Raw genomic sequence first — 26,804 nt, 5'->3', positions numbered from 1 at the left:
TAGGATTACTCCAGAGAAAAGAGGCTCTTAGGCTGTGACATTTTAAAAAGCTTTTAAACTACACTGTAGCTGGCCTGTGACTGCACTGCGGGTTTAATTTCCTTAGCTCAGGAAAGCACTTACCCCTGGCCTGGCACACCGGCTTTATTAAGGCCACTTGGAACTTTGTAGCTTTGGTGTGGAGAAAATGTAGGTTTCTGGTTTCTGAACTACATATTAAAACACTAGTTTGTTGATAATGGAAATACAATTAAATTCTTTCCCTTTAAAGTAGCAATAATACAGATGAAGCCAAGAGATTTTTTTTTTTTTTTTTTGAAATATCAACATGTCTTGAAGAGAAACTTCAAATAATGCCTGTTTCCAAATTGAAACTATTCAACAAGCAGCTAAGTTTACAAAAGCAATTCATCTGAAGTAGAGATCAGAGAGGAAAACAGCCATGCTGGGTCTTCTGTTCATACCGCCAGCAACCTGGAAGCTGGACTGCAGGCCCAGGCCGTGGGCAGGTCCTTAAAGAGCTGAGGACAGCGTGCCTTTTCCCTACCTGGCTTCATGTGTCTCTAAACATCAAGACCGAGAGCAGATTTTACCAGACAATGTGCATAGGGCTTAATTCCTCTCCTGTCGTGAACCAGAGATGATGATAAGAACAGCCGAGAAGGCCTTCCTTTAATGAAAACACTGAGGGAAGTTTAGACAAGTGGCCAACCAAGGCCCACCCCCCGAGAGGCCTCGCACAGGGCCTGGCCTGGTCCTAGTACCACACGCAGAGCTGGGCCTACAGACAGGCCCGAGAGAAGCAGGCAAAGCCCACTTCAGCAGAGGGTCCTCCCCTCAGCCGAGGTAAGTGAAGCAGTCTACGCGAGCCCCCACCGTCCCTCTGCCCCAGTGGATTTAGGGTCTGGGTCTGCGTGCCCTCGAGGCCCTTGCGCGGGCAGGGCATGCCCTCCAGACTGCCTGGGCAACGTGCTCCACCAGCCGCGTGAAGCTGACAGGCACCGGGAGACTGGCCTCATCTGGCTCAAGTGAGTTTTGGTTCCTTCATCCATGTTTCACAGATTCGGCATCATCCAATTATACTTACTTGGGCTTGCAGTTCATCAGGTTCAAAACTCAGATCTTCCCTGGCACATTAAGAAACGGCCTTTTGTTGAAGTAAAAGGAAAGAAACTCACAGATAAGGGGCAATTTGTAGGCAAGGATGAAAGATGATCTGGGCACACTCCTTGGAAAAGACTGGATTTCCTGCTCTCTGCAAATGCTATCACCACTGACGAGCCTTATTCTCGCTCCTGGTGGGGGCAGGCGGGGGCAGGGGGCAGGGAGGGGAGGGACAGAAAGAACAGGGGAGAGTGGCGGCCTCAAGTGTGTGCCTCAGACAAAGGGAGGGCTGCGTGGGACCCGGCCCCGGGCCCAACAGGCCAGGACGCAGCCAGACGGGCTCGACTGCACTCACACAGGCTGTGCTCCGTCCTGCTGTGCGGTGCGGCTTCCGGCACAGCCCCCTCGGCTCGCAGGCCAAGACGCAAGCCTTCCTTCCTCTGTCCTGCCCCGAACGCAGGGGGAGAAGACGCCGGAACCGGCGGGGGACGAGGAGGGGGCACTCACATCGATGGCATCCCTCTCGAACACGCGCAGCTGCAGGAAGAGCTCCAGCTTGATCTTGCGCTCCTGGAAGAGCTCCTCCATCTGGGCCTGGGCCTCGTCCAGCTGCTGCAGCACCGTCTCGATGTGGCTGATGGAGCTGTTGTGGGGGGTCTTGTTGCTGGAAATGGCAGAGTCCCTGCGGAAGGGAGAGGGGACGGGGCGGCATGAGAAAGTCTCCCATCGTCAGACACCAGATCCGGCCGCGCAGACTTCAGGGGGAGGAAGGCCGGCAGGAAGCAACAACACTGGGCTTCCTCCTGCGAGCCAGCCGCCAGGTCTGCGGCCACACCGAAGACTGTCCCCCGCGCCGCCCACCGTCCCCCTGCAAAGCAGCCTAGTAACTCCAGAAAGTGACTTCCGAAGCGCTTCACCGTAGCCACTCTTCTCCTTAGGTAGAGAGAACAGAATCCACGATCCCTGCTTGCTAAAACAGTAGAGTCCCATCAGGAACAAGGGGTTAAACTCTAATGCAATCAATCAGGCCTTTATTGAGTCCCTTTCGCCTGACTCCGGCAAAGTGAGCATCGCGTGAAATTAGCAGTAATGATTTGAGAAGCTGTCCTCGAAGGATCCAATAAAGGAAGTCTGCTTCCAGCCCCCGCAGAGCAGGGAGGAAAGTGACACCTGGGGCCTGGTCTCCCCCAGCCTCTGCTCCCGCGCCAGGGACACCCACCATCCTCTGGGGACACGGGTCACTCAGGGTCTGAAGGACACAGTTCTGGGAGGTTTAAATCAGCCCGGCTTGTAAGGAAGTTTCAATAATTACTAGGTAGCTGTTAACAGGACATATTAATAAAAGCCGAGTTCTGGGAAAGTTTATTAGTCAATGCCGTGATGAGAAAAATCATTGAGTTAAAAAAAAAAAAAAAAAAAAACAGTCAAAGGGAAAAAAACAAAAAAGAGAAAGAAAGGGAGGTTACTGTCCTCTGTATGCAGACATGTTATTTGCTCCCCACCTAGCAGGACAGGGAATTAAACAGCTCATTGTTCCCTGGCCGGCTCCAGGGGATGCGGGCGGGAGGAGGGGACCGGCCCACCTCAGCTGCTGTATGAGGTCCTCCCCTTCCTTGATCACGTTCACCGTCACTTGCAGGGTCGTCTGCTGCTGCTGGCCAAAGCGCTTGATGAGGTCCTGCACGGCCTCCACCGACTCGGCATACACGTCATCCAGAAGCTCCTTCTGCAGCTCCTCCAGCCACGTCCACAGCTGCGGAAGGACAGGGCGCAGTGAGCCCCCCTCCCCGGAGAGGCCCCCTCCCCGAGTGACCCCGCTGGGAGGCAAGCGAGGCGGCTGGCTCCCAGGGACGGGAAGGGGGCAGGGGCACGGCCCGAACGGCCCCGGCCCCCCCCCCCCCCAAAAATCAGCGGGCCACCACCGCCTGGTGAAAACACACAGGCACAGAGCCGGAGGGGACTGTCACAAAAGCGAAGAGAGGAAAGGGAAGGGAAGTCAGTCTTTCCGATCCTTCCTGGGCTCAGTCCGAGAGTCAGAGGAATAGGAGAGACCCCCCCCCCCCCCCACCAACCAAAACATCTGCTAAGCATAACGCATTCTTCCACACATCCTCTGACTCTTGTTTAGCAGATGGATAGTTTTATTTTATTTTTAGCAAGGGCACTACTACAATCCATTATTAATTATTAAACCACTGCTCAGATGTGGCTGCTCTGCATCGCTCAGAGAAGAAGGAAGCCTATGATGTGGTGGAATAAAGTCATCACCACGCCTGGCGGGAGATTCGGATGAGGCGCGGTGCTCGGTAACCTCACCCATCCCGGGCCACGGCCAAGCCGGCCGCGACGCGGTCCTTCAGTGAAAGGAGTGTGCACACCGGGAACACTTCAACACCTCCATCCCACAACCCTCACAACTGCGCCTGGGGACGTGGATGGGTGAAGACAACTTGGAACAACGGTGGCAAGAAGCCCGCTAGGCCTGGTGGGAGCAGAGCATGTCTCCCACTTCTGGGAAGCCCCCCACTGCCTCCTCGGATTCTCCGGAGCGCCAGTCAGTAAACTGAAAAGGATGTTTAATTAGGCCAAGCAGGCCCTGGGGGCTGGGAAGCGGGTTGTGTGAGGAGAAAACGCTTCCTGCTTCCTCGAGGATGTAAGAATTGCCCCTTCCCCCCTGCCCACCCCCCCCCCCCCCGCCCCCTTATCTTCCAAGCATCCGTCACAGACATCACCTCTTCCCCTGACATTGACCAGCTGTGCCGGCCTCTGTGGCTAACGCGTAGCAAAACCGTGCTTGCCAAAGTAAATGCTGGATCTGATCTTTTGTTTCTGAGCTTATCTTTTTTGAAAACTGCCCTATGAGGAGGTGTAACTGACATACAATAAACTGCACGAATCTCCAGGATACAATTTCTTAAGTTTTTAACGTATGGACACACCCACGGAGAGACCCCTGTTGTCTACAGCGAACAGCTCCATCACCCCAAGTCCTCCTGTGCCCTCTAACCCTTCTGTCTCGCTCTGCCCTCCTGCCCCAGGCAATCACCCATCTGCTTTCTGTCACTATAGATTCGCTTGCATTTTCTTGAAAAAGTGTGTAAGTATGGACTGACTCTGTTTTTGGTCTGGCTTTCCTTTGACAAAATTATTTTGACATTCATCCATACAGTTGTACGTATCAACAGTCCACACCTTCTACCGTGGACATGTACACCAGCCTGGGTGCGTGGCACAGTTCAGCCACTCAGCTCTTGATGGCACTGGAGCTGTTTCCACTTTTTGGCCACTACACAACTCTTAGGAATGTCTGTGCACAGTCTCTGTGCACCTATGTTTTTCTTTTTTTGAATGATATATACGTGTAGAGTGGCTGGATCCTATGACAGGTGTAGGTTTAAATTTTTAACAAACTGCCAAACTGTGTTTCCCCAGGCTGCACCCTATCATGTTCCTGCCAGCACTCTATGAAAGTTCCAGTTCCTCCACTGCCTCACCAATTTCTGGTAAGATCAGCCTTTTTCATTTTAGTCATTCCAGATGAGTGCCATCTCATTATGGTTTTAATTAGCAATTCCCCACTTACTAATGATGGCAAGACGAGCTAACTTTCTAAGAATTCTTTTGTTGTTAAATGTAGCTTTGGTTATAAAGAAAGTATCCAGATGCTTCTGTCAGATCAGTATTTTAAATATGGCAGGTCAGTTAAAAAACATGGGAAGTAAAGGCCAATGACTTTATTTGTCAGTCACACTACCTGGAATCCTAAGATTTAATTTTACTAAAAACATTAAATAAAACATCTGTTACTTTATTTCTTAGTATCTACCCAGGTTGGTTTTTCTTTTTTTGTACGTAAGTTATCAAATTTCATACGATTCCAGAATTTTAATTTAAAGGAGTCTAGAGTTGAGCTAGCTGGTTCAACTCTTGGCTCTTGCAGGTTAAGGAAAAGAAGCCCCCGTGATGAACCCACCCTCAGGACACGGGCAAAAGCAACCGCTGGTGCTAAGCTTGCACTGGAAAAGAGACCTCCAGATCCAGTCCCATGCGCATTGACACGGTACTTCAGCACCAAAAATACCACTCAGTGGTTCACCAAATACGGACCAACGTCCTGCACCATCTGTAAAGGGTCCATAATCACGAACACACTCTTTTGGGTTTGTTGTTGCTCCTGTTTGCTCTCGTCTGAATCCTAAACCCTCATGAACCTGGTTGTTGCATTTATAAACGGGAAGGGTGACGGCATGATGGCCACGAGGAATCTCCCAATTTGCTCCTAAGAAAAACCTTCCACGTTCTAGAGGTCACATTGTACAGCAGCAGCATTATGGATTGAAGAGATACTCTAACAAAGCATTGGCTCTGTGACCTAAGACATCACAGAATCTCTCCAAAACCCAGATCACTAACTAGGGATCCTCAGACCAAGACCGGCCTCAAGGAGCCACGAGGAGGGCAAGGAGACAGGCGGCGTAGGAGAGCGCTAGGTGATCAGCGGGGCTCTGTAAAATGTAACCACCTGAGGTATAACGAGCCACTCAAATGAAGCGAAGAGCCAGGATTCGCTAAACGAAACCAGGGATGTGCCACTTAGGCTGCACTGAGCAAAAACCAAAATTTCACCAAAACATGTTAGCACGTCAAAATATTTAACCAAAAACATACAGAATATGTTATCTAAAAGGTAGGCTTTTCTAGCTGAAACGGCTTCAGCAGCTTCCTGGTAACCTGCCTCCTACTTGGTCCCCAAACCCTCTCAGCCACAGGTGGCCCTGCAGCCCTCCCACCTTCTGATCCCTGTCTGCCGATAAACACTATGAAAAGGTGGGCCTGTTCAACTACATTTATTCCACTGCAGAGGACAACTGATAAACAAACAAAACCCCAATTCTTCGGTCCGTTTCTCTCACAATCTCAACTGTCATCTTCCACCTTAATACACATGCCGCCCAGGCGCTGCCCCTACCTCGTCACTGTGTGAGAGAACCAGGAAAAGGAGCGTCACCTGCAGCGCGCCTGTCTGTGAGCCAGCCCCAGGTGATGGGCGGCAGGTGAAGGGGTGAAAACTGGAGACCCGTATGGAACGCAGACAGAGGCATGCATATCACACGCCGAGTCCTCAGGAACAGTGCTCGCGCACTGGAGTGCAGCCTCACTTCTATACGCTGTGAAGAGGAGACGGGAGATCAAAACCAATGCTCGCAACCGGCCTGGGGCACGGTGCGTAAGTGTGTTTCTACATAACTCCACGGCGACAGCCTAAGAGATGATTAAAACAAAACACTTCTAAGGTAATATGGAACCACAATTAAGAGCGTGGCTTCTGAAGCCAGATCGCTTGACTCTCTATCCTGCCTTAACATTTCCTAGGCTGTGGCCTCGGGCAAGTTACTTACCCAGGACCACGGCTCTGATTTCTCATCTGTAACACGGGCCTAAGTGCCCAGCTCAGACAGCTGCCGGCAAGATTAAATGAGTGGACACGTGCAGAGTAAAGAAATAAGTAAATGTGAGCTGCTATTACTAGTTCTGTTCTTGTAAAAAAACAAAAAAAGTGGCTAGTACTTGGGGTGCCTGGGGTACCTGGGTAGCTCAGTGGGTTGATTGCCCGACTTTTGATTTTGGCTCAGGTCCTGGTCCCAGGGTTGTGGGATCAGGACCCGTGTCAGGCTCTGTGCTGAATGTGGAGCCTGCCTGAGAATCTCTCCCCCTCTGCCCCTCCCCTGTGCGTGCTCTATCTCTCTCTCAAATAAAAATAAGTAGATGAGATGAGATAAATGGGGGTGGGGGGGCCTGGGTGGCTCAGCTGGTTGAGCATCCAGCTCTCAGTTTCGGCTCAAGTTGCGATCTTGTGGCTTTGTGGGTTTGAGCTCCACATCAGGCTCTGTGTTGGCCGTGTGGAGCCTGCTTGGGATTCTCTCCTCTCTCGGCCCCTCCCCTCCTAAAATAAATAAATAAACTTTAGAAGGTAATTAAATAAAAGTCTTCCTTTGCTAGATAGTTTTCAGAACGTATCCAGGTTCCTATCTACTGTTCAAAATATGTCACTTAGTCTGGTAGACTTGACACCATCCTGCATTTACATCTTTTTACACCTAAAAATAGTATGAGGAAAAGGGGCTGGAATTAGTCCACCAGAGTCCATAGAAACCACTTCCCCTTGGTTCCAGGGGAAGCGGCATGAGGACTTGTGGGTCAAGCCTTTTCCTTCCCTCCTAAGTTTATTTCCTGCACATCCTGGACCCTTGAACATGCATCCACAGTGGACTGGGCTCACCCTGCCTGGCCAGCAGTGGAACCGGCCAAGGGCCACCCCAAAGAGGAAACCACAGAAATGGATCCTGGGATCAGGCAGTTGAGAGGGGAACAGTAAATGAGGTAGAAGGAGGAAGGTTCTATTTAAATCCATAATGTCAAAATGCTCAAAAATCCTTTGCCACTTTAGAATTTTTTTTCCTGGTACTACAGAAAATATTCTCATTCAGTTTGGAGAAAAAAAGGATTCTCAGATAAAAGTAATTTCTGCTGTCAGTTGGTGATGAACTGATGCATATCACAATGCAGTAAAATTAAGGTAAAGTCTATTTTTAAGCTTTTAAATTAGTACATACGATGCCTAAAATAACCTCTGAATAAAAGAATGAGAAAAGTCTCTAGGATGCCTGTGAAATTTTACCGTACGTTTCCAGGCATGAAAAAAACTGCACTTCGGTGCATGCTGTCATTTACCATAAAGAGATCAACCTCTGCCCACAGCCAGAGGCGCTGCATTCTACCCAGGCACTCAGCGGCATGGACCCCAGGCATGGACCCCACGTGGAAAGCTGTGGCCCACAGCCAGAGGTGGGCAACACCGCCCCCTAGAGGCCATCCAAGTGGTGGCCACCAGCATTCCAAGGACGGGAACTTGAACCCAGCCCACAACTTGGCTGCGGCCGTGTACAGACCTGGTTCCTGGACCAGGATCCATCCACAGAGAAGGCTGGGCTAGGGAGACATGTGAGGTTCTGGGGGCAGGACCCCCGCGATAAAGATGTGACAGCCCGGGTCCCAGGTCCAGCGGTAGCTGGCTGGGTGCGGCCCAGGTGCACCCCCACTGCGGCCCCCTCCCCTTCAGCTCTGTGCTGAGTGGAGCCTAAAGGAGGAGCTGCAGCCCTGCTGGGAAAATCCCCTTCCTCGCTAATCACACAGGAGACCTCTCAGGCTCCCAGAGGGACTTGTTGGTGTGACGTGTCCCGGGAAAGGCTGACCTTCCAGCCGATTCGGCAGGTGGTAGGATTGGAGGCCCGAGATTTGGGGACTGCTTCAGCTGCAACCTCTCTCAGATGCAAAGTCTGAACACAGCCTACAAGCCCGCTCCATCTGGAGGTGGGGCACAACTCACCAGATGTGGCCCTCTGTCTGAGCGTGGCCTTGGGAAAATCCTTGGAACCCTCTACTCCAGGATTTCTCTATGAAATGAGATCTTCCCTAACTGGCAAAGTCAGTCTGAGAATCAAATGAAGTGGCTACAGACATGTGAACGTGCTCAGTTACTTCAAGCACTTTACAAACAGAAGCTACCACCACTCTTATCTGTTTCCCTACTCTTGTTTACCACGGGGACAACCATCTGGATATCAAGGGGATGGGGAAGCCGTAAGGAAGTGTGGGAAGCACAAAAGATGCACCCCCCCACCCCCCACCCCACCCCCCACCCCCCGCCAGCAGAAGCTGCAAATCAGGAGCAGAAGTAGGTAGTTTCAATGGCAACTTACAGATGGGATTTCAGGGGGCACCCACTGTGCATAGCGATCGCGATTCAGTTCTAGGTATAAGCACCAGGGGTCAAAGGGGAACTGTTCCAGCCACGTGCAGCGCATTCTCCAGCCTGAAACGGTGCACACGCCTGCTGCCCTGATTATGGAGGAGTAAGGGTTTGAGGAGTACCACGTTATTCTTGGGTGGGTGATAAAAGATGCCTTAATATGATGAGGTTTATGAAGGAAGCCCATCAGATTACTGGGGGAAGGATGAGGGACAAATCAAAGTCTGTATCAAGAAATAATACCAACGCACGTATGTGTAAGAGAGGGGAAAGAAGGAGAAGCAAGCCGGAGCATGTGAGGGCAGCCCCCCGTGAAGAGGGGACGCCTTGTGGGTACCGCAGCACTGGACGGTGGAAGGTACGGATGGGCAGTCAAGGACAAGGTGAGGGACAGGTGCTGTGCCTGGGCAGAGGGCCCACACAGAGACCAAGGTCAGAGCGCGAACCTCAACCACCCAAATATTTACACACAGTCTACTTCGTGAAAAACAGAGATTTTGAGATGAGGAATTTATTTGTTCTCTTTTCCCAACACTGCCAAAGCATAAAGCACTCTCCTGGAGGTTTCAAAGTGGGAAGAGCTCCTTCCCGCCCCTGCGACATTTTGAGAGCAGCCACTGTCTCCCTGAAACAGCCTGCAGTTAGTCACAGTGTAATTCGTCCTTGGCTCTGCAAATCTCCGGAGACGGCGAGCGTTCGTGCAGTCTGCCGTCCCTTGTCCCAAGGGTAACACTTCATTGCCTGGACTCTACCCGCAGGGCAGGAACAGGAACTCCTTCCACGCCAGCTCACTCCCCTCTGGACACTCCCCTTGCAAAGTGGGGGCTGGGGAGCAAAGGAAACATCACGTGCGATCCAACCAGCAGTGCACAGCAAGATGACTGACCCCCAGTTGTGATTTTTCTCCCGTGCTTTTTGCTCATGACAGCCACAGGCGTTACTTCGGGGCACGGCACTTGTGCACCATGTTCATGAACATGTGTAAGGTTGTTTTCACATGTGCTGTGGCCACACATGTGACCCTTACTTCATAACCTGAGTGTTTCTGATTCAAAAGACTCCTATTAAAACCCATGAATGAAATGTCCATGTTGGATTTTGACCTACTCCTGCTGACATGTTTTGGGATCCTCTGTATGTGACAGACCCTGACCTAGACTTTGATAATAAGCGTGCTTTCCATGCCAATACTTCCACTCACAGATTTTCTGCATGGGGACAGAGACGCTCAAGGGAGACATCGTCCTGCAGCCTCACCGAGGTCATCTACTAACAGGCCCTGCAACGATGGTCTCACTTGCAAGGCTTCCCAGGTAGCCAAGGTGATTTCTGCTGCAGCACCAAGTCTGTCCCTGTTTGGTGGCAATTTTCCCATTTCCAACATAAACAGCTCCCAACACAACAAAGGAGGGTTTTCAGGGTGTCTGAATTCCGAAGAGCGTTCCTTCCAGATGTCACATTGGGACATAAAAGTTCTGAATACATTAGTAGGGTCAGTTCAAAGACATGACAACGGCACGGAAGGCTCCCCTACAGAAGGTGATGCCAGGGATGAGACCCACCCATCTGCCAGCCTCAGGTCCCACTGAGGTGACGGGTCTACCACCTCCCTTGGCCACCGCCATCAGCAAGTCTGATCCAACCGTGGGTCTGGACTGCAAATTACTTCCTTACTCACAAACTGGGTACGATGAGTAATACCTCACTATCAGAGCAGCCTGGGAGGATAAGGACAGTGCTGGTCTTGTGATAAGTGACTCCCTCAGTTGACGCTTTTTCCCAGCCATTCAGCAGTCTGATTCCAGTGACTGTACTAACAGACTGCCCATACTTTCCTGTTTCGTCTACAAATTAGATGTTAAATGCCTGGTTTAATGCTCAGTAATTCCACTGCACGCCCTTCATCAAACCAGAAACCGAGTACAGAGTGAAATACAGTTAACATGCTATAACCCATTCATTCACTTCTTTCTCTACTGGCAGTTTATCAACTGCCTTTTCTAGAACTCTGCCTAGGACTGACCGACCTCACCTGTGTGCTGTGTGAACTCTGCTTTCTGCATTGCCAGCCCCCTGGCATGTCCCCCCTTTCTCACCCCTCCTTAAAGATCAACAGACCCAACCATCAGGTTCTCTCACTACCCAAGGGTCTAACTGTCTTGGAATAGAGACTTGAACTCCCTTGGAAGAAATAAATCCTTTCTTATAAAATCTTCACTCATTTTGATCTTTCGCTTCTTCTAAGGCAGTCCAAAGAGCAGTCTCCTGGAGGAGAACAAAAAAGCAAAGTGAAAGTTGATGAAACCTATTTTCTGCTCATATCCATGGGCTTCGCTGGTGCAGGCACAAAGCCCAACCCTTCCTTGATCTCAGGGCTCTCAATTTTGGGCTTCAAAGAAAGGAAAACAAACAACAAAACCAAAGAAGCCTTTTCTTATCTAGAGCTTTCCAGCTTTCCTGACAAAACCCTCACACGTTGCTGCCGATCAAACTTCCCACCACTTACTCGATAAAAACAATAACCAGTAACAAACAATACATACCAGAAATGCATATGGATGATGTACTTCTCTCAATTAACCAAAGACCTATCACATTTAGTTCATGAAGCTGAGTGCCAAAATAAAAAAATCAAGAACATTAAAAATGCTCTATTAAAAAGTCCAGCAAGTAAACCAGATCACATATACATCCATTTTAAGCTGGTCATTTTAAGACCGATAATATTGGACTGGCTTGACATTCAGCTGAAGGGTCTCTCCTCTCTATTATATTAATTGAGGCCAATCTACAAACAGTGAATTAAAGCAGACATTTGCAACTCTCCATTGAGGGCTGACCCTTCAACAAGAAATTATAAAATTTGGAGTCTGTGCACAGTTACAAATTTTCAATCCCAGCTGTTGTAATACTGAGTTACAAATAAAGATAATGTAGTATGTTATTAATTCATCTAATAATCATTTACTGAGTGGCCACTCAGTAATTTTCTACACTAACATCTCATTTCCATGCTGACATGAAAATTTTCTCTACCTGAAAATATTGGACCTGTATGAAGAAACAGAAAATTCATGAATTTAAACCACTTTTTAACTATCCTATAGAAAAAAACACAATGTTTTACATAAAACTCTTCTGATAAAAGGGCCTCTTTTAGAGAAGAACATCCCTCTCTCCCCCTGGGCTAACACTAGTATTTTATGCATACTTATTTGGTGGGAAAAAAATCCTTTATTTTGCAGCTTTGGCTGGTAACACAAGAATTTAGTGATTTGTGCAAAGTAACAGATGCCAGTACGAATGAATGGACCCATGAGTAAAGATTCTTTACAAGAGCTGACCCTGTCCTGACAGACTGGGGCTAGAGACACAGCTTATATCCCAGAAAGGCTTCAACCTTTGATCTTAAACAAAAGGGCCAGAGCAAGGTGCTTACTCAGAGCAACGGCACCAGAAGTAGGTTAAACATTTTTTGTTGAGCAAAGATGAGGGAGGAAGAGATCAGATTATAGCTAGGTATTTATACCTTTGCATCTCACATTTCCACCTGCCCCATCCTGTGTGTGTCCAATCAGTTACAGGTGGGGAGATGGGGAGAGGAGGGAAAAAGGAACATTTACTGGCAGCTGCTCCAAGACGGGCACTATGGTAAGTGTTGACAGAGTTTCACTCAGCTGTCCACACGCCTGAGAGACCCTCGTGTTCCCATCCTGTAGTAGGGGAAGCAGAGGCATTCAAGTCTGGCCCACGTCACTCAAGCAGTTAAAGGGACAGGTTCCACTTTGATATGCTTTGTTAATTAATTTAATAAAGGTTATATTTTTACAGAAAGAAAGCATCAATGACTAGATTCGCAGACACACACACACACACACACACACACACACCTATGGCAAGACCATCTACTTTTTTAAACGCCAGACACTACAGAGTATAACAAGACAAAGTGCTAAACCTGTTGGTAGCAACTAAATGCCCCAGACCAAATCGAACGTCCAGTCATGCAAGGACTGTTCTAGGCTCTTTGCTTCCTCTTGCTTTCTTTGGCTTGAGGCCGTTTAATTGCCCATTTGTATCTGCATCAGATTAGTTAAATCAAAGGAATCAAATATTCAAGAGTACAAGGAGAGAGGTCAGCTAAGGTACCGAATACCGAACATAAATTACTGAGAGGTGATCAACTAAACATCCTAAGGTCTTAACCCTCCCCTCTGACAAATGTATCGAAGCCATCCTGGCCTTTTGAGAAGTCGCAAAGATCACTCACCGTTGCTGAGGGGAGTGCAAATGAAACAGCCGTTCTGGAAAACAGTTCGGTGGTCTGTTTTAGAACGACAGGAGCTTACCAGAGCACCCAGCAATCGCACTCTCGGCCATTTGGCCCACAGGAATAAAAGCTTCAGTCCATGTGAAAACCTGTGCATGACAGTCCAGTGTCTCCTTCTGAAATTGCCAAAACCTGAAGAGAACCCACTGTCCTTTAATGGGTAGGTGGCTAACAAACTAGGGCATATCCGTACCAGAAAACACTACTCAGGAAGGAAGAGGAAAGAACTACTGATGGATCTCAAGGGAATGACGCCAAGTAAGAAAGTTACACAGCTTATGATCCCCTTACACAACATTTTGAATCACAAATTACATACATGGAGAATAACAGATGAGTGGCTGCCAGGGGTTAGAGACGCAGTTGGGGTTGGGTATGAACAGGAGGTGTATCACCTGGGTGATGGGATGATTCTGTAAGTTCAAAGTGGTTACGTGAATCTGCACAGGATACGACAGCACAGAGCAACCACCCACGAGCACATGCACACGTGCCACACCGGAAGAGGCTTGTGGAGCATGGCAGAGTCGCTTTCCTGCTTGCATAGTGCACGGGGGCTACCCAGGACGTGACACTGGGGGAGGCTGGGAGAAGGGGGTACGGACCTCCTTGTTCCTTGTCCATTTCTTTTTTGCCCAACTTCCTGTGAACCTGTAATTATTTCAGATTGAAAGTTAAAAAAGAAAGCTGGGAGTATGTTTAGAGGGATCACATAGATCTTTGGAGATATATATGTGGGGTGGAAATAGTAATGGAAACAAGCAAATAAGTCATTTTAGAGAACACAGATGCAGGAGTCATCAGCAAAAGCATGGCTGTGAAGGCCAAAACGAAAGGCTTGGAAGCTTGGGCTCAAACTAGAGAACTTAGCACGGGAGGTGTGAGAGATCTGGAGGATGCTGGAGCTCAAGAGGCCAGGCTCGCTCAGAGAGCTGACAGGTCCCCACGTGGAACAGAAACAGGCCCTCTCTGGAAAGTCAGGCCTAAGGAAGGGGCTCTGCACTACAAACCACCGATGACAAGAATTCAGCAGAGGGCAGCTGGTCTACCCAGGGAGCAGCACGCACCGTCAATCAATTTTCCTGAATGAGGTTAACCACCAGATGCCCAATTCATTCTCCAGCTCTGCCAGGGAAAGGAGAGAAAGGAAATCTGGGCCCTTTAGGCAGGGCTGACCGAGAAAGCACTGGGTTCGTTTTCAACAATACTCCTGGAGCGAACTAGGTGAGGGCTGGAGGAGAGGCGGCCTGAGAACTCCATACCCCAAGGAGCTATGCAGCACCCGCTTCCTGGAAACCCTCCCCAACCGGGGTGACCGGAGTGCAGAGTCCCCAAGGGCTCTGTCCCTGCTCCCCAGGGCGAGGGAGCACTAGCCAGAGCATAAAGAAAGAAGCCAGCTTACCCACAGGCATAAAAATGAAGCCAGACGGGTATGCTGGGACGACAAAAAAAAAAAAAAAAAAAAAAAAAAAAAAATCACCAGGTGGTCAGGAGGCCTTTATTTTTGACTTCTGAGTAAATCCTCTTTTCCCAGGCATTACCCCAAACAAAAACTTGCCCCAGTTCAGCATGTAAGTCTGCAGAAACAGAACCCAAAAGGCTTCTTTACTTAAACCCAGCAAGAATCACAGCCCCATTCAAATGGGAATGGTCTTCCCTGGGAAACCATGGCTGGGAAACCATGGCTTTCAGAAATCAAGTGAACAAAACCAACTCAAGGCCACTGAATCAAATCCAGAAATAAACTCCGGCCAAGAACTCAGTACCACCACCTGGTTGCCTCAAATAACCCACAAATATCAAAGGTAATTATCAATTAACTCAGGACCTAATTTCGAGAACGAAGGACAAATGGATGAAAATAACTATGCTTGTGCTATATTTGGAAATGGAAATATGTCCCTCTATCATTAAATCTCAGAATGGTGTGCTAGAAATAGACATTATTTATTCCACAAGCTGACAGAGGATATGCTAGGTCTGGAAGGCAGGCTCACTAGTGAGATATAAAGGTAAGTGATACATCGTTTTGGTCTTCAAGGAACTTCGCATCCACCGTGAAAAACCAACAAATGACCGACACACACACAATACACACAAAAGCAGACATAGGTCTCTCTGCTGGTCCTTCATCTTTGTCCTGGCACATGACAGCTGGCCCGGGAGGCCCTTGGGGATGAGTGAACAAATGAATCAACAGTGGGAAAAAGCATTCAGGAGGACAGGAAGACAGGCAATACCGGGAGAGTTATAGTCAGAAGCGGTGTGAACAATGTGCCAAAGGAGAGCAGAGAGACTGAGAGGTAGAAGGCAAAGGCAGGAGGAGGAAACTTCACGTTAGGCTCGTCGGCATTCTCTTTAAATACTACTTTAAAAACATTTTAAACAAGAAACCAGGGAGTATCAGTCGTCACGCCTTCTGAAAGGAGGGGTAAAACATCTCATGACTTGCTTTCAGAGGAGGAAAAAAATGCAGGAAGGGTCCCAGAATGCTTCCAGATCTGGGGTGAAACTCCATCAACCACTTTCTGCATCCGACCTCAAGGTAGAAGATATTTCCTCTTCTCTCTTCCCAGGAATGGGTATTCTGTATTGCATCCTCTGGGATTAAGAGGGCAAGGCGTCCCGAGGTCTCGCTCAGAACCTAAGTGCTCGGTCGGCCACAACGCACAACCCCTGAGTCTCTCCCAGGTGGGGTTCTTAAGAAGAATTCCCGAGCCAGCACTGAGAGACATCATCTTGATCCAGCACCTTCAAGCTTAGTGGTTAATGATGCCACCTTCAATTACGTGCTCATCAGTGAGCCAGAAACGTGCCACAAAAGAGACAGGCCAACAGCTGTGCTCCACATAAAGCGAGAGATCACCACCACCACGCGTCTGGAGTGAGAAGTCCACCTGCACACCAGGAGAGCCTTTGAAAGCTAGCTTCCAAAAAGCTTCATGTATTTGCCTAAATAAAAAAGACAACCCGCCTTTTCTATCTTCCTCTATGTAATTTTAAATTGCAGGGGCGCCTGGGTGGCTCAGTTGGTTGGGTGTCCGACTTCAGCTCAGGTCATGATCTCACAGTTCATGGTTTCGAGCCACGCGTTGGGCTCTGTGCTGACAGCTCAGAACCTGGAGCCTGCTTAGGATTCCGTGTTTCTCGCTCTCTCTGCCCCTCCCCTGTTCACACGCTGTCTCTCTCTCAAAAAGAAATAAACCCTAAAAGAAAAATTTTAATTGTATGATCTGCTTGAGAAAAATTAGACAGCATAAATCTTTTAGCAACCTTTCATTCCTCTGATATGTTAAACTGTTTAGTAACTTTATGCAAACACGTATTTAATTAGCATGACTTCTTTACTTGGCCCTTCTGTCACTTTTAATCTCATTTTAAACTAATTAAATTTGTTCTAAACGAATCTGAATTTTCATTAAACGAATCTGAATTTTCATTAAATACCCAGTTTCACAACACAGTGACAGAAGAAATCATTCCTTCCCAAGAAAACCTACCAAGTACCCCTGTAGATGTTAAGGCCTAGATGCAGCACAGAGAAAGGAGACTGAGGAAAATTCTGGAGCTGGTCAGTAACAAATGAACCTACTATAAAAATGGCCGGGGCTAAAGACGAAGGCCAAGCACATCGCAGGGAAGAATCGAGCAGCGCTCCATGCCTGTGTGTGGCCAGCTTCACAGCATCTAACTCCCGGCTGCCTGGGACCGCTAGGCACTCCCCCAACTGGTCAGCCGGGGCACCCTTCCTCGGCCTCAGGTCACTTTAGGGCACACATTTAAGAAGAACCCAGTCAGGGTACACACACTAGTTTCTCTGCCACTGTGATAGTTTTCCATATAACAGGAATGAACGCACTGAAAATTCTCCAGTTTTAAAGGGAACCACTTAACCTTTAAAACAGATTTGAGGTCTCCTTGGTCTACCAACTTCATCAATTCTAGAAGTTCCTACGGTGTAAGTCAATGAAAACAAAATGTGTTTTCACTTTTAAATAAATTCCCAAGCCTGGTAACAAGACAGATTCTACTGTTTGCTAACTGGAATGTTTTTATTATAAGATTTTTTCTTAAAAATGCTACTGATGTTATTAAAGCCAGTGAACTGAGACCCAGTCTCTGGGGAACAGCTCTTGCAAAACGCTTTCCTTCTAGTTTCCTTTAGTGTCTGCTTTCTGAAAACTGTAACCAAGCTGAAAAGGTGATGTAAATCATATATACTGCTTCACGAAGTCTTCTCCGTCCTAAAGTCAAGCTAAATCTTTACAAATCCTGCTTGAGAATATTCCTTGGCACGTCACAGAGACAAACAGCAGATTAGGGACACGCAGTGGCAGACCTTCCTCTCTCTCCAGAGGCACAGGCTACCTGAGGCCACGGCGCCCCCTGCGGCTCAAGTGACGAGCTTCACCCCCCAGCCACTGTGCTTCCCTAAGAGGAGGCTGCTCGGAGCTACTTGCTGCTGTCTGTCTGTCTGTCTGCCGCACCTGGAAGAGCGAAGGCACAGTCTGCTTTTTCACACACATCACCTTCTCCCTCTCGGCCTGGGTGTCCAAATGCATGAGGTAAAGAGTTGCTGACATCAACATTGAAGGGAAAGAGAGAGAAACACACAACTGTACTGCAACAGATGGGCATAAAGAAAGTTCCAGAAGGCGCAGGGGAAACAGCTGACCCTGCCTGGAGCAGTGAAGGGAAGCCGTATACCCAAGTTTCAGGGGCGCCCGATTGTCACAGGTTTGGGGACACTGCTGAGTGTGACAGGCTGCAGGCAAAGTGGAGACCGGACCGTTAGGATGCAGAGAGGTTTCAGGCCAGTGCCCCACGTACATAAGGAATCACTGATGGTTCAAAAGCAAGGCTATGACCCGATCAAATTTCTATTTCTGTGGCAGTGTTGCAGGAGGCTGGAGCGAGAGCGGCCAGAGGCAGGGACACCCACTGGTGGCTACGGCCTGACCGGAGCTGAGGGAAGAACTCACAGCCGGCTGCACCCGTGACCAGAAACCGCTGCGGACAATCGTACCATTGGTAAGTCTCCCCAGAATTACCATGTGTCCTCGGAAAAAAACCAAAAACCTTCTTTTGGGGCACCTGGCTGGCTCAGTCAGATAAATGTCCGACTCTTGGTTTCGGCTCAGGTCCCGATCTCACAACTGGTGAGTTCAAGCCCTGAGTCGGGCTTCACTGTAAGTGAAGAGCCTGCTTGGGATTCTCTGTCTCCCTTTCTCTGCCCCTCCCGGCTCGCTCTCAGTCTCTCTCTGTCTGTCTCTCTCTCTCAAAAATAAACAAGCGTTTAAAAAAAAGCAGTTTCTTCGTAAATACTGTAAAGTCTTTTTTAGTTATGGCATTATTAAGGGCAGGCAGAGAAGCTGGCGGCAGTGGTGTTCTGCTCTGAGAGCCTCCCCAGGCCCACACAGCACCGGCTGCTGCAGAAAGGGCTGCCTGCGCAGCAGAGGACGGCAGAGCCCATCACCGGCCTGGGTGGGCCAAGGTCTCAGGGTCTGTCTCCAGGCTGCCACACAGGCTCACAGAGTTTCAGAGTAAGAGGGAAGTATGGGTTTCTGGGAGCCAAGCCTTTAAGTGATGAACGGCCTGGGCGACAACTAACTGCCCAAGATCCAGAACTGGCGGTGAGGTTCCTTCCCTTTGAGCACAGTTCCCGCTTCCTGGTCTCTGACGCCCCTCCCGCGGTTCTTGGGCAGCCCTACACTTTCCAGATCCTTCTTCCCAGCCTGTGTCTATAAGCTTTCATGTGCTCAATCTCAGATCACCTGGAAGGGCTCCTCATCTCCAATTTACAAAGAGCTGTGAAGTAGAGAGGTTTTTTTTCCCTTTGCAAGAAGATGCAGTAAAAGTTGACATCTTTAGTCAATCTGTAGTCCTACCGAAAACTTTAGGTTATGTCTTTTTTCTCCTAAAAAGCTACACAAGCTTAATTGTAATTTTGTAGGATTTCTGCTAAGAATAACATACACGTACACAAGGTATAGTTAGTACCCACCTATTTTCATGTACCAAATAACATGATCTTTTACAATGACAAGAGCATACCTATGAAGTCAGCACTAGTATCCCGATGGCCATGTTGGGTTTGGCACATTTAAGTTCAATATTACGTAGAATTCACTTTTATCAGGATCTGAGAGTGGTCACACAGTCCGATAAAATCATGTCAACCGTGACACTGGCCACATGACAGCCTTACCCACGGAAAGGAAACCAAGCTGTGACCACAGTCACAGCTAAGATGGACACGCTCTGTCCTCTCTCCAAGTTAAATGCCCCTCTACCAGCTCCAGGCTTCCCCGCTCACCTCCTGCTCCACACCCCTCCCTGGCCAGCCCAGGCCTCACGGGTCCGCTCCCGACAGACACGCAGGCTTCCACGCTGGCGAAGACAAGCAAGGAGCCAGCAGCCTAGAGCACAGTCCCCCGTGCAGGCCGAGCCGCTCAGGTCGAAAGCCTTAGTCTCATGGCTCACCACCTCCGGTCCACTTTCTCACATCACAACCAGTCCACACTCTTCCCAAGGGGTTCAAAGGGCCTTTCAGAGCCAGGCTCCGTCGTGCATCCCGATGCCTTACCTCCTTGACATGGCTGTGAAACGAGACCGACATGTCCAGCAGGATCTTCCGCTGCTCGACACGCCGAACAAAATCTTGTATCCGGTCTTCAAGCTGATGGGCAGCCTGATAAATCTCTTCTGGGTCACATTCCCCGGTCTGAGCCAGCTGTTCTGCTGCTTCCAGTAATTTATCCGCGTTGGTATATGTGTTCTGCACAAGAGAAAATCCAGAGGAATAGAAGGTGAATTAGAAAAAACCCAGCTGGCCATCACCCATGGCAACTGAGTCACTTTGGAACACTCCAGATCACTGCTGCAAATTAAACAGAAAAAATATGAAGGGAAGAGATGAGTTAAGGAGTTCAGTGTACCTCTATCAGCAGCCTTTTCCATTACTGTTCTAGATTGTTAAACTCTGAGCCTTCCGTCTGAAGTGGAGACAGGGTATCTACAGGCGGCTGTGGCTGTCCCATGACTCACAGAGGGCTTTCGGCTTTGTGCTGCAGCACATCCAGGAGATAGCACACAGCACAAATGCCCACTTCACTTTCCCTTCCAGTCTTATGACGGAGTGCAGAGTTCCAGTTTTGTCTTTCAGTATGACATACGGTTTTATAATTCCCCAAGTGCAAGTGGAAAGACTGGGTTCCAAGTACAAGTTGCTGTCTTCTTTAACATGTTTCTACTTACCGGTAATTCTGTGCTTCTCTCTCTTCTGCTTAAGAACACATACTTTTTTAAGAAAAAGGAAATAACCATAATGGCTTATACAAACTAGCTAAAGTTTTAGAGAGCTTAAAGCTATGTGTAAATAGGTACCTAAAATACCCTGAAAATTACTCCATTTTGATCCATGATAAATGAAAAGCTGCAAATGGGTCCCCCAAATAAAGAGGGGTACCAGAGAGGCGCCCCTGCTCATGGAAATGCTGGAGAGAGGGCAGGCCGGCAGGGGCTGGGGGCAGCCAAGAGTGGGAGGGCTTCAGCAACGTGCAAGAACAGAGGGAAGGCCCGTAGAGCAGGCTGAGGTCCCTTTTAGAAACAGGCGGAGTCCTCTGTCCTTCTCGAACATGTCAGTCCTGCAGCTGAGCAGGGGCAGCGTCTCATCAGTGGACAGAGTGTGGGGCAGTGTCCCTGCAGAAAGCCTGCGCCTGGGAAGGATGAGGACGCCCCTGCATGGGCAGCCTCCCACTGGGGGGACATCCATCTACTGAAACAACACATTAAGGATAAGGAGGGGCAGTGTCCTTAGTTCAGAAAAGGAAGTTACAGATGTGGAAAAAGAGAAAAGCTGAGCTAGCCCTATAGTACCAGGCTGGAATTAGATGGATGCGTGTGATACATGGTTCTACAGACACATGTGGGAATGTTTGCGTTTGTACACACACACACACACGCACACTCCTCTTTCCCTCCTCCAATGAGAAGGCCCAGGAGCAGCCACGGCCCAACAGCAGTTAAGCATTCCTAGTACCCAGATTTCTACCTGGAATGGCCACTCTCCTCTACAAGGAACCAGGGCTCTTGGAGACATGGTTGACTCGAGGTTGGGATGGGACAAAGCATAAGATGAGCCTGAAATATCTTATTGTATCCAGAAGGAAGGAGATGCTTGAGAACAATGTGGGTAGGTCAGGCCACAGAGGTTAGCTTGAGGGGGCTCCCACTGGCCAAATCAGGGACGATCTGAGAGTAAACAGTGAGACTAACAGAGTATAAGCCACCAATGCAAAGGAAAGCACAAGTCCATACGGACATAAGTAAATAAATAAAACTAGACAAGGAACAGGATATTTATAGAATTTCAAAGGAGCTCCCCACTAAGTGCTTGTTAATTACCGAGGGGGAGAGACTCATCCCACAGTGGAGAAGTCTGGCAGACACCACTTCAACCCAGAAGTCAACGCGAGGACCACAGGTAGCGGGACAAATGAAAACCGGGTGTCGCCCAATGGGACAGCACAAGGACACGGCAGCATGTCTAGGACACGCCCAGCCGAAGACATATAACTGGAGTCTAATCACGAGGAAGCATCAGACAAACCCAAAGGGAGGAGCATTCTCCAAAATAATGGGCCTGAAATCCTCCAAAGGTCAGAAAAGTTTAGGCACGACCAAGGAGGTGCTACCAACGCAAGGACCTTGGAAATGTGACCACTCGATGCCACCGGTGACTGTGCACCGGTCCTTCAGCCGTAAGGACATGCCGGGGGCTGAGGGTTAGGAGGTAGGCACGTCGCAGTGCCAGCCTCCTGATTCTGACAGTGATAAGTGGGTGCACAGAACAGCGTCCCTCCTTGGTGGGAAAAGGACGCTAAAGTCAGCAGTTCAAGGGAGAGTTACGTTCTCTGTGCTATCTGTCCAATGTTCCTGCAAGTTGAAAAAACATCGAAGGCAGCTATAAATACAGCATGGTAAGTATGAGATGGTCTCAGTAAGGAGGACGCTGACGCACAGAAACAGAGGGAGGGGTTCCCCTGGCATCAGGGTTGGGGTGCAACGCCCCACCCCACGCAGGCCACAAGCAGCATCTACGGGGAATTTAACCTTGACAATAAAAGCTAACTGAAAGCAGTCTGTTCTGTTGTCATCAGCACAGGCTGAACACCCAGCTCTCCCAGCTCCACACGAGCCACCGTCCTGAGCCCTTGCTGCACCTCGGGTGTGAGCCTGACCACAGCCCCTGCCGCAGGTAAGGAAATGAGGCCCACAGGGCAGTCACGAGGCCCAGAGGACAAGGTTGGCGGGCGTGGGAGCAGGAGTCGGCCCGGTCTGAGGGTGCGGACTGTGCCCACGACCCCCCACGGACTGTTCGGCTCGCGGGAGCCCCCCAGCAGGGCTTCAGGCAGCACGGTGTGCGTGCTGCTGCGAGGCAAGGTTCACCACTGCCTCTGCCCATCAACGTCAACCGGAACCACCATCTTCGGGGGACTTCTCTTTTTGGTATTCTTCACTATCAACACAGGATCTTTCAGAGTTCTCTTTAGAAATGAGCAAAGAGATGTCAAAGGATCCCTTAAAATATACTAATTATGACCAGAATTGGAAAATGCACATACATACATTTTGCATATTTTTTGGAAACAATTATCTGAAGTAATTCGAAAGCACAGTCAGTTCCCTGTCTGAATGCAGAACTTACCAGCGCATGAAAGGGCTGTCTGTACATTCAACAAAACATATTTGGAAGCTCGGTTATAACAATCCCTGCACAGAGAAACAGTGACACAGCCCACTTCAAAAGAGCTTTGGAAAGCAGAAGCGTGACTCTGGACCTCCGCATGGCTGAGGCCCAGTCCAGCAGCCTGCCAGGGAGGACCGTGACAAGAAGCCCTCCACACGCAGACATCTCGCTGATCGGGGCCTCCGGGTGCCGGGATGGAAGGACTCACGGCAGAGGCCAGAGCTCCAACACCAGTCACGTCACAGACTCGGTGCCCCTGAGCCACAGGCTGCAGACATTACTGCTGTACGGATGGATGAGGGGGCATAATGTCCTGATGAGGATGCTATTAACAACAATAAAAAGTAAGGGCAGAAACTCTTGGAGGCAAGAGGAGCCTAAGCAGACAGGACAGCCACATGCAATGCGGCATCCTGGAGGTGGCGCTAGAAACAGGGGGAAACTCAGGGAATCTGAACAAAGGAAGGGCTTCAGTTCACAGCAGCAGCTCAGTATCCGACAACAGTAACAAACCTGCCATAGTAATAAAGAGTAAGCATAAGGGAAGCCGGGGACAGGGTATGGGAACTCTCCCCATCATTTTCACAACTTTTCGGTAGACCTAAAACTGGTCTAAAAAATAAAGTATATTTAAAAAATACACGTGGTTAGCAATCCCCATCAAAATAACACCAGCATTCTTCACAAAGCTAGAACAAATAATTCTAAATTTGTATGGAACCACAAAAGATCCTGAATAGCCAAAGTAATGTTGAAAAAGAAAACCAAAGCTGGAGGCATCACAATCCCAGACTTCAAGCTATACTATAAAGCTGTAATCATCAAGACAGTATGGTACTGGCACAAGAACAGACACTCAGATCAATGGAACAGAGTAGAGAACCCAGAAATGGACCCACAAACGTATGGCCGACTAATCTTTGACAAAACAGGAAAGAATATCCAATGGAATAAAGACAATCTCTTCAGCAAGTGGTGCTGGGAAAACTGGACAGCCACATGCAGAAAATTGAACCTGGACTACTTTTCTTACATCACACACAAAAATAAACTCAAAATGGATGAAAGACCTAAATGTAAGACAGGAAGTCATCGAAATCCTAGAGAAGACAGCAAGCAAAAACCTCTTTGACCTCAGCCACAGCAACTTCTTACTCAACACATCTCCGGAGGCAAGGGAAACAAAAGCAAAAATGAACTATTGGGACCTCATCAAAATAAAAAGCTTCTTTCTGCACAGCAAAGGAAACAATCAGCAAAACTAAAAGGCAATCAACAGGATGGGAGAAGATATTTGCAAACGACATATCAGATAAAGGCTTAGTATCCAAAATCTATAGAGAATTTACCAAACTCAACACCCAAAAATCAAATAATCCAGTGAAGAAATGGGCAAAAGACATGATATGGACACTTCTCCAAAGAAGACATCCAGACGGCCAACCGACACATGAAAAAACGCTCAACATCACTCATCATCAGGGAAATACAAATCAAAACCACAATGAGGTATCACCTCACACCTGTCAGAGTGGCTAACATTAACAACTCAGGCAACAACAGATGTTGGCGAGGATGCGGAGAAAGAGGGTATCTTTTGCGTTGTTGGTGGCAATGCAAGCTGGTGCAGCCACTCTGGAAAACAGTATGGAGGGTCCTCAAAAAACTAAAAATAGAACTACACTATGTCCCAGCAATTGCACTGCTAGGTATTTATCCAAAGGATACAGGTGTGCTGTTTCAAATGGGCACATGCACCCCCAATGTTTATAGCAGCACTATCAACAATAGCCAAAATATGGAAAGAGCCCAAATGTCCATCGAGAGATGAATGGATAAAGAAGATGTGGTATATATATATACATACATACATACATACATACATATACAATGGAGTATTACTCGGCAATCAAAAAGAATGACATCTTGCCATTTGCAACTACGTGGGTGGAACTGGAGGGTATTATGCTAAGCAAAATTAGTCAAAGACATCCTATGACTTCACTCATGTGAGGAATTTAAGATACAAAACAGATGAACACAAGGGAAGGGAAGCAAAAATAATGTAAAAACAGGGAGGGGGACAAAACATAAAAGACTCTAAAATATAGAGAACAGAAGGTTGTTGGAGGGGTTGTGTGTGTGGGGGGGATGGGCTAAATGGGTAAGGGGCATTAAGGAATCTACTCCTGAAATCATTGTTGCACTATATGCTAACTAACTTGGATATAAACTTAAAAAATAAATAGAAAACAAAGAAAAAAATTCATCAACAGGAAATTAAATAAACTGTGGTTTTTTAGTACAACAAAATATCATGTAGATATTAATAACCCCCCCCCAAAAAATATATGTTTATGTAGTTGACCCTTGAACAACGCATGTTTGAACTGCATGGGTCCAAAGGTACATGAGTTTTTTTTTTTTCTGATAAATACAGTACTGCAAATATACCTTCCTTATGATTTTATTAACATTTTCTTTTCTAGCTTACTTTAGCATAAGACTATGGTATAGAACACACACAACACACAAAATATGTTAATTGACTATTTATGTGATCAATCAGTAAGGCTTCCTGCCCGCAGTAGGGCTATTCGTGAAGTTTTGGGGAGTCAAAAGTTATATGTGTAATTTCAACTGCACGGAGGGCTGGGAACCCTCGCCCCAGTTGTTCAAGGTTCAGCTGCATGTGTGTATATGTATGCAACACATACACACATAAATAGCACATTTTCTTAAAAATTTTTAATGTTGTTTTTGAGAGAGAGAAACACAGAGTATGGTGGGGGAGGCGAAGAGAGGGAGGGAGACACAGAGTCTGAAGCAGGCTCTAGGCTTCAGCTGTCAGCACAAAGCTCGACGTGAGGCTCGAATTCACAAACTGTGAGATCATGACCTGAGCAGAAGTTGGATGCTTAACCAACTGAGTCACCCAGGCGCTGCATGCATAGCAGCTTTTTTTAAAAAAGCTTTCACCTGTTGGGGCACCTGGGTGGTTCGGTCGGTTAAGCATCTGACTCTAGGTTTTGGCCCAGGCCATGACCTCACAGTTCATGAGACTGAGTTCCACGTCAGGCTCTGCCCTGAAGGTGCAGAGCCTGCTTGGGATTCTCCCTCTCTCCCTCTCTCTCTCTCTCTGCTCTTCCCTTCCCCACTTGCACACACTCTCTCTCAAAAATAAACATAAAAAAAAAAGTTTTCACCTGTGAAACAATTCTTGAGCAATTTCTACAATGACCTCACCCAGACGTCTTCTTGTGAGAGGCTGGCTCGGGGCCACTCGGTGCAGCCCGTGGGCACAGAGCAAGCTCCCCCTGCGAAGCTAACAGCATCAAGAGCCCCTGCTACAGAGGATCCCACACGCTGCCTACGAAGGTTCTCTGACCATCGGAGGCTCAATGTGAGGTGACTTTTCTGGGGATGATGGCTTCGTGGAGACCTCTGCTGCCCCCCACGGAGCCTCACCCGGGAGTGGCTCTGCATCTCTGAGCAGAGGATGACGGGGCTTCAGCACTGAAAGAAGCCAACACAGGATCATGCTTAGGCTGCGCACACACTTTTTTTAGGTGCTAAATCCCTATTTTCTATTGTCACCACAGCCATGAAGTCGCTTACGTCGCATGTGTGATAGGAGGATCCAGACGTGATACTGCCTCCCAACACCGAACATTTTGTTTCTGAAGGCTTTTCCACCTCTTTTCCAGCAGGGAAGGATATCTGAGACAATAACCGCCACAAACGAACAAGCACATGTTTTAATTTTGAAGGACACTGAAGAGCATTTACTCAGCCCCACTTCTCACTTC

At 48.3% G+C, this 26,804-nt stretch overlaps 1 protein-coding gene across 4 annotated transcripts in view; it reads right to left on the bottom strand.

The window, feature by feature from the left end:
- TRIO (trio Rho guanine nucleotide exchange factor) overlaps window positions 1-26,804 on the bottom strand; it is a 355,586-nt gene that overhangs the window by 136,272 nt on the left and 192,510 nt on the right. For 3 of the 4 annotated variants that reach the window (XR_013554624.2, XM_060634370.3, XM_060634366.3), the window contains exons 11-13: window positions 19,831-20,022; window positions 2,688-2,857; window positions 1,612-1,786 (exon numbers count right to left, since the gene is read on the bottom strand). Coding sequence is in view for 3 of the 4 variants with exons in the window: in XM_060634370.3 (XP_060490353.1) it covers window positions 1,612-1,786; window positions 2,688-2,857; window positions 19,831-20,022 (537 nt within the window). In the remaining variant the exon portion in view is untranslated. Of the gene's footprint in view, window positions 1-1,611; window positions 1,787-2,687; window positions 2,858-19,830; window positions 20,023-20,182; window positions 20,200-26,804 lie in introns of those variants that run through there. The other variant, XM_081795990.1, reaches the window with a different exon arrangement.

Source organism: Panthera onca, chromosome A1 (genome assembly GCF_046562875.1).
Source record: "Panthera onca isolate mPanOnc1 chromosome A1, mPanOnc1 haplotype 2, whole genome shotgun sequence".
NCBI lineage: Eukaryota > Metazoa > Chordata > Mammalia > Carnivora > Felidae > Panthera > Panthera onca.
The sequence above is the reverse complement of the archived record's forward strand: the minus strand, read 5'-3'. Positions and strand labels throughout refer to the sequence as shown.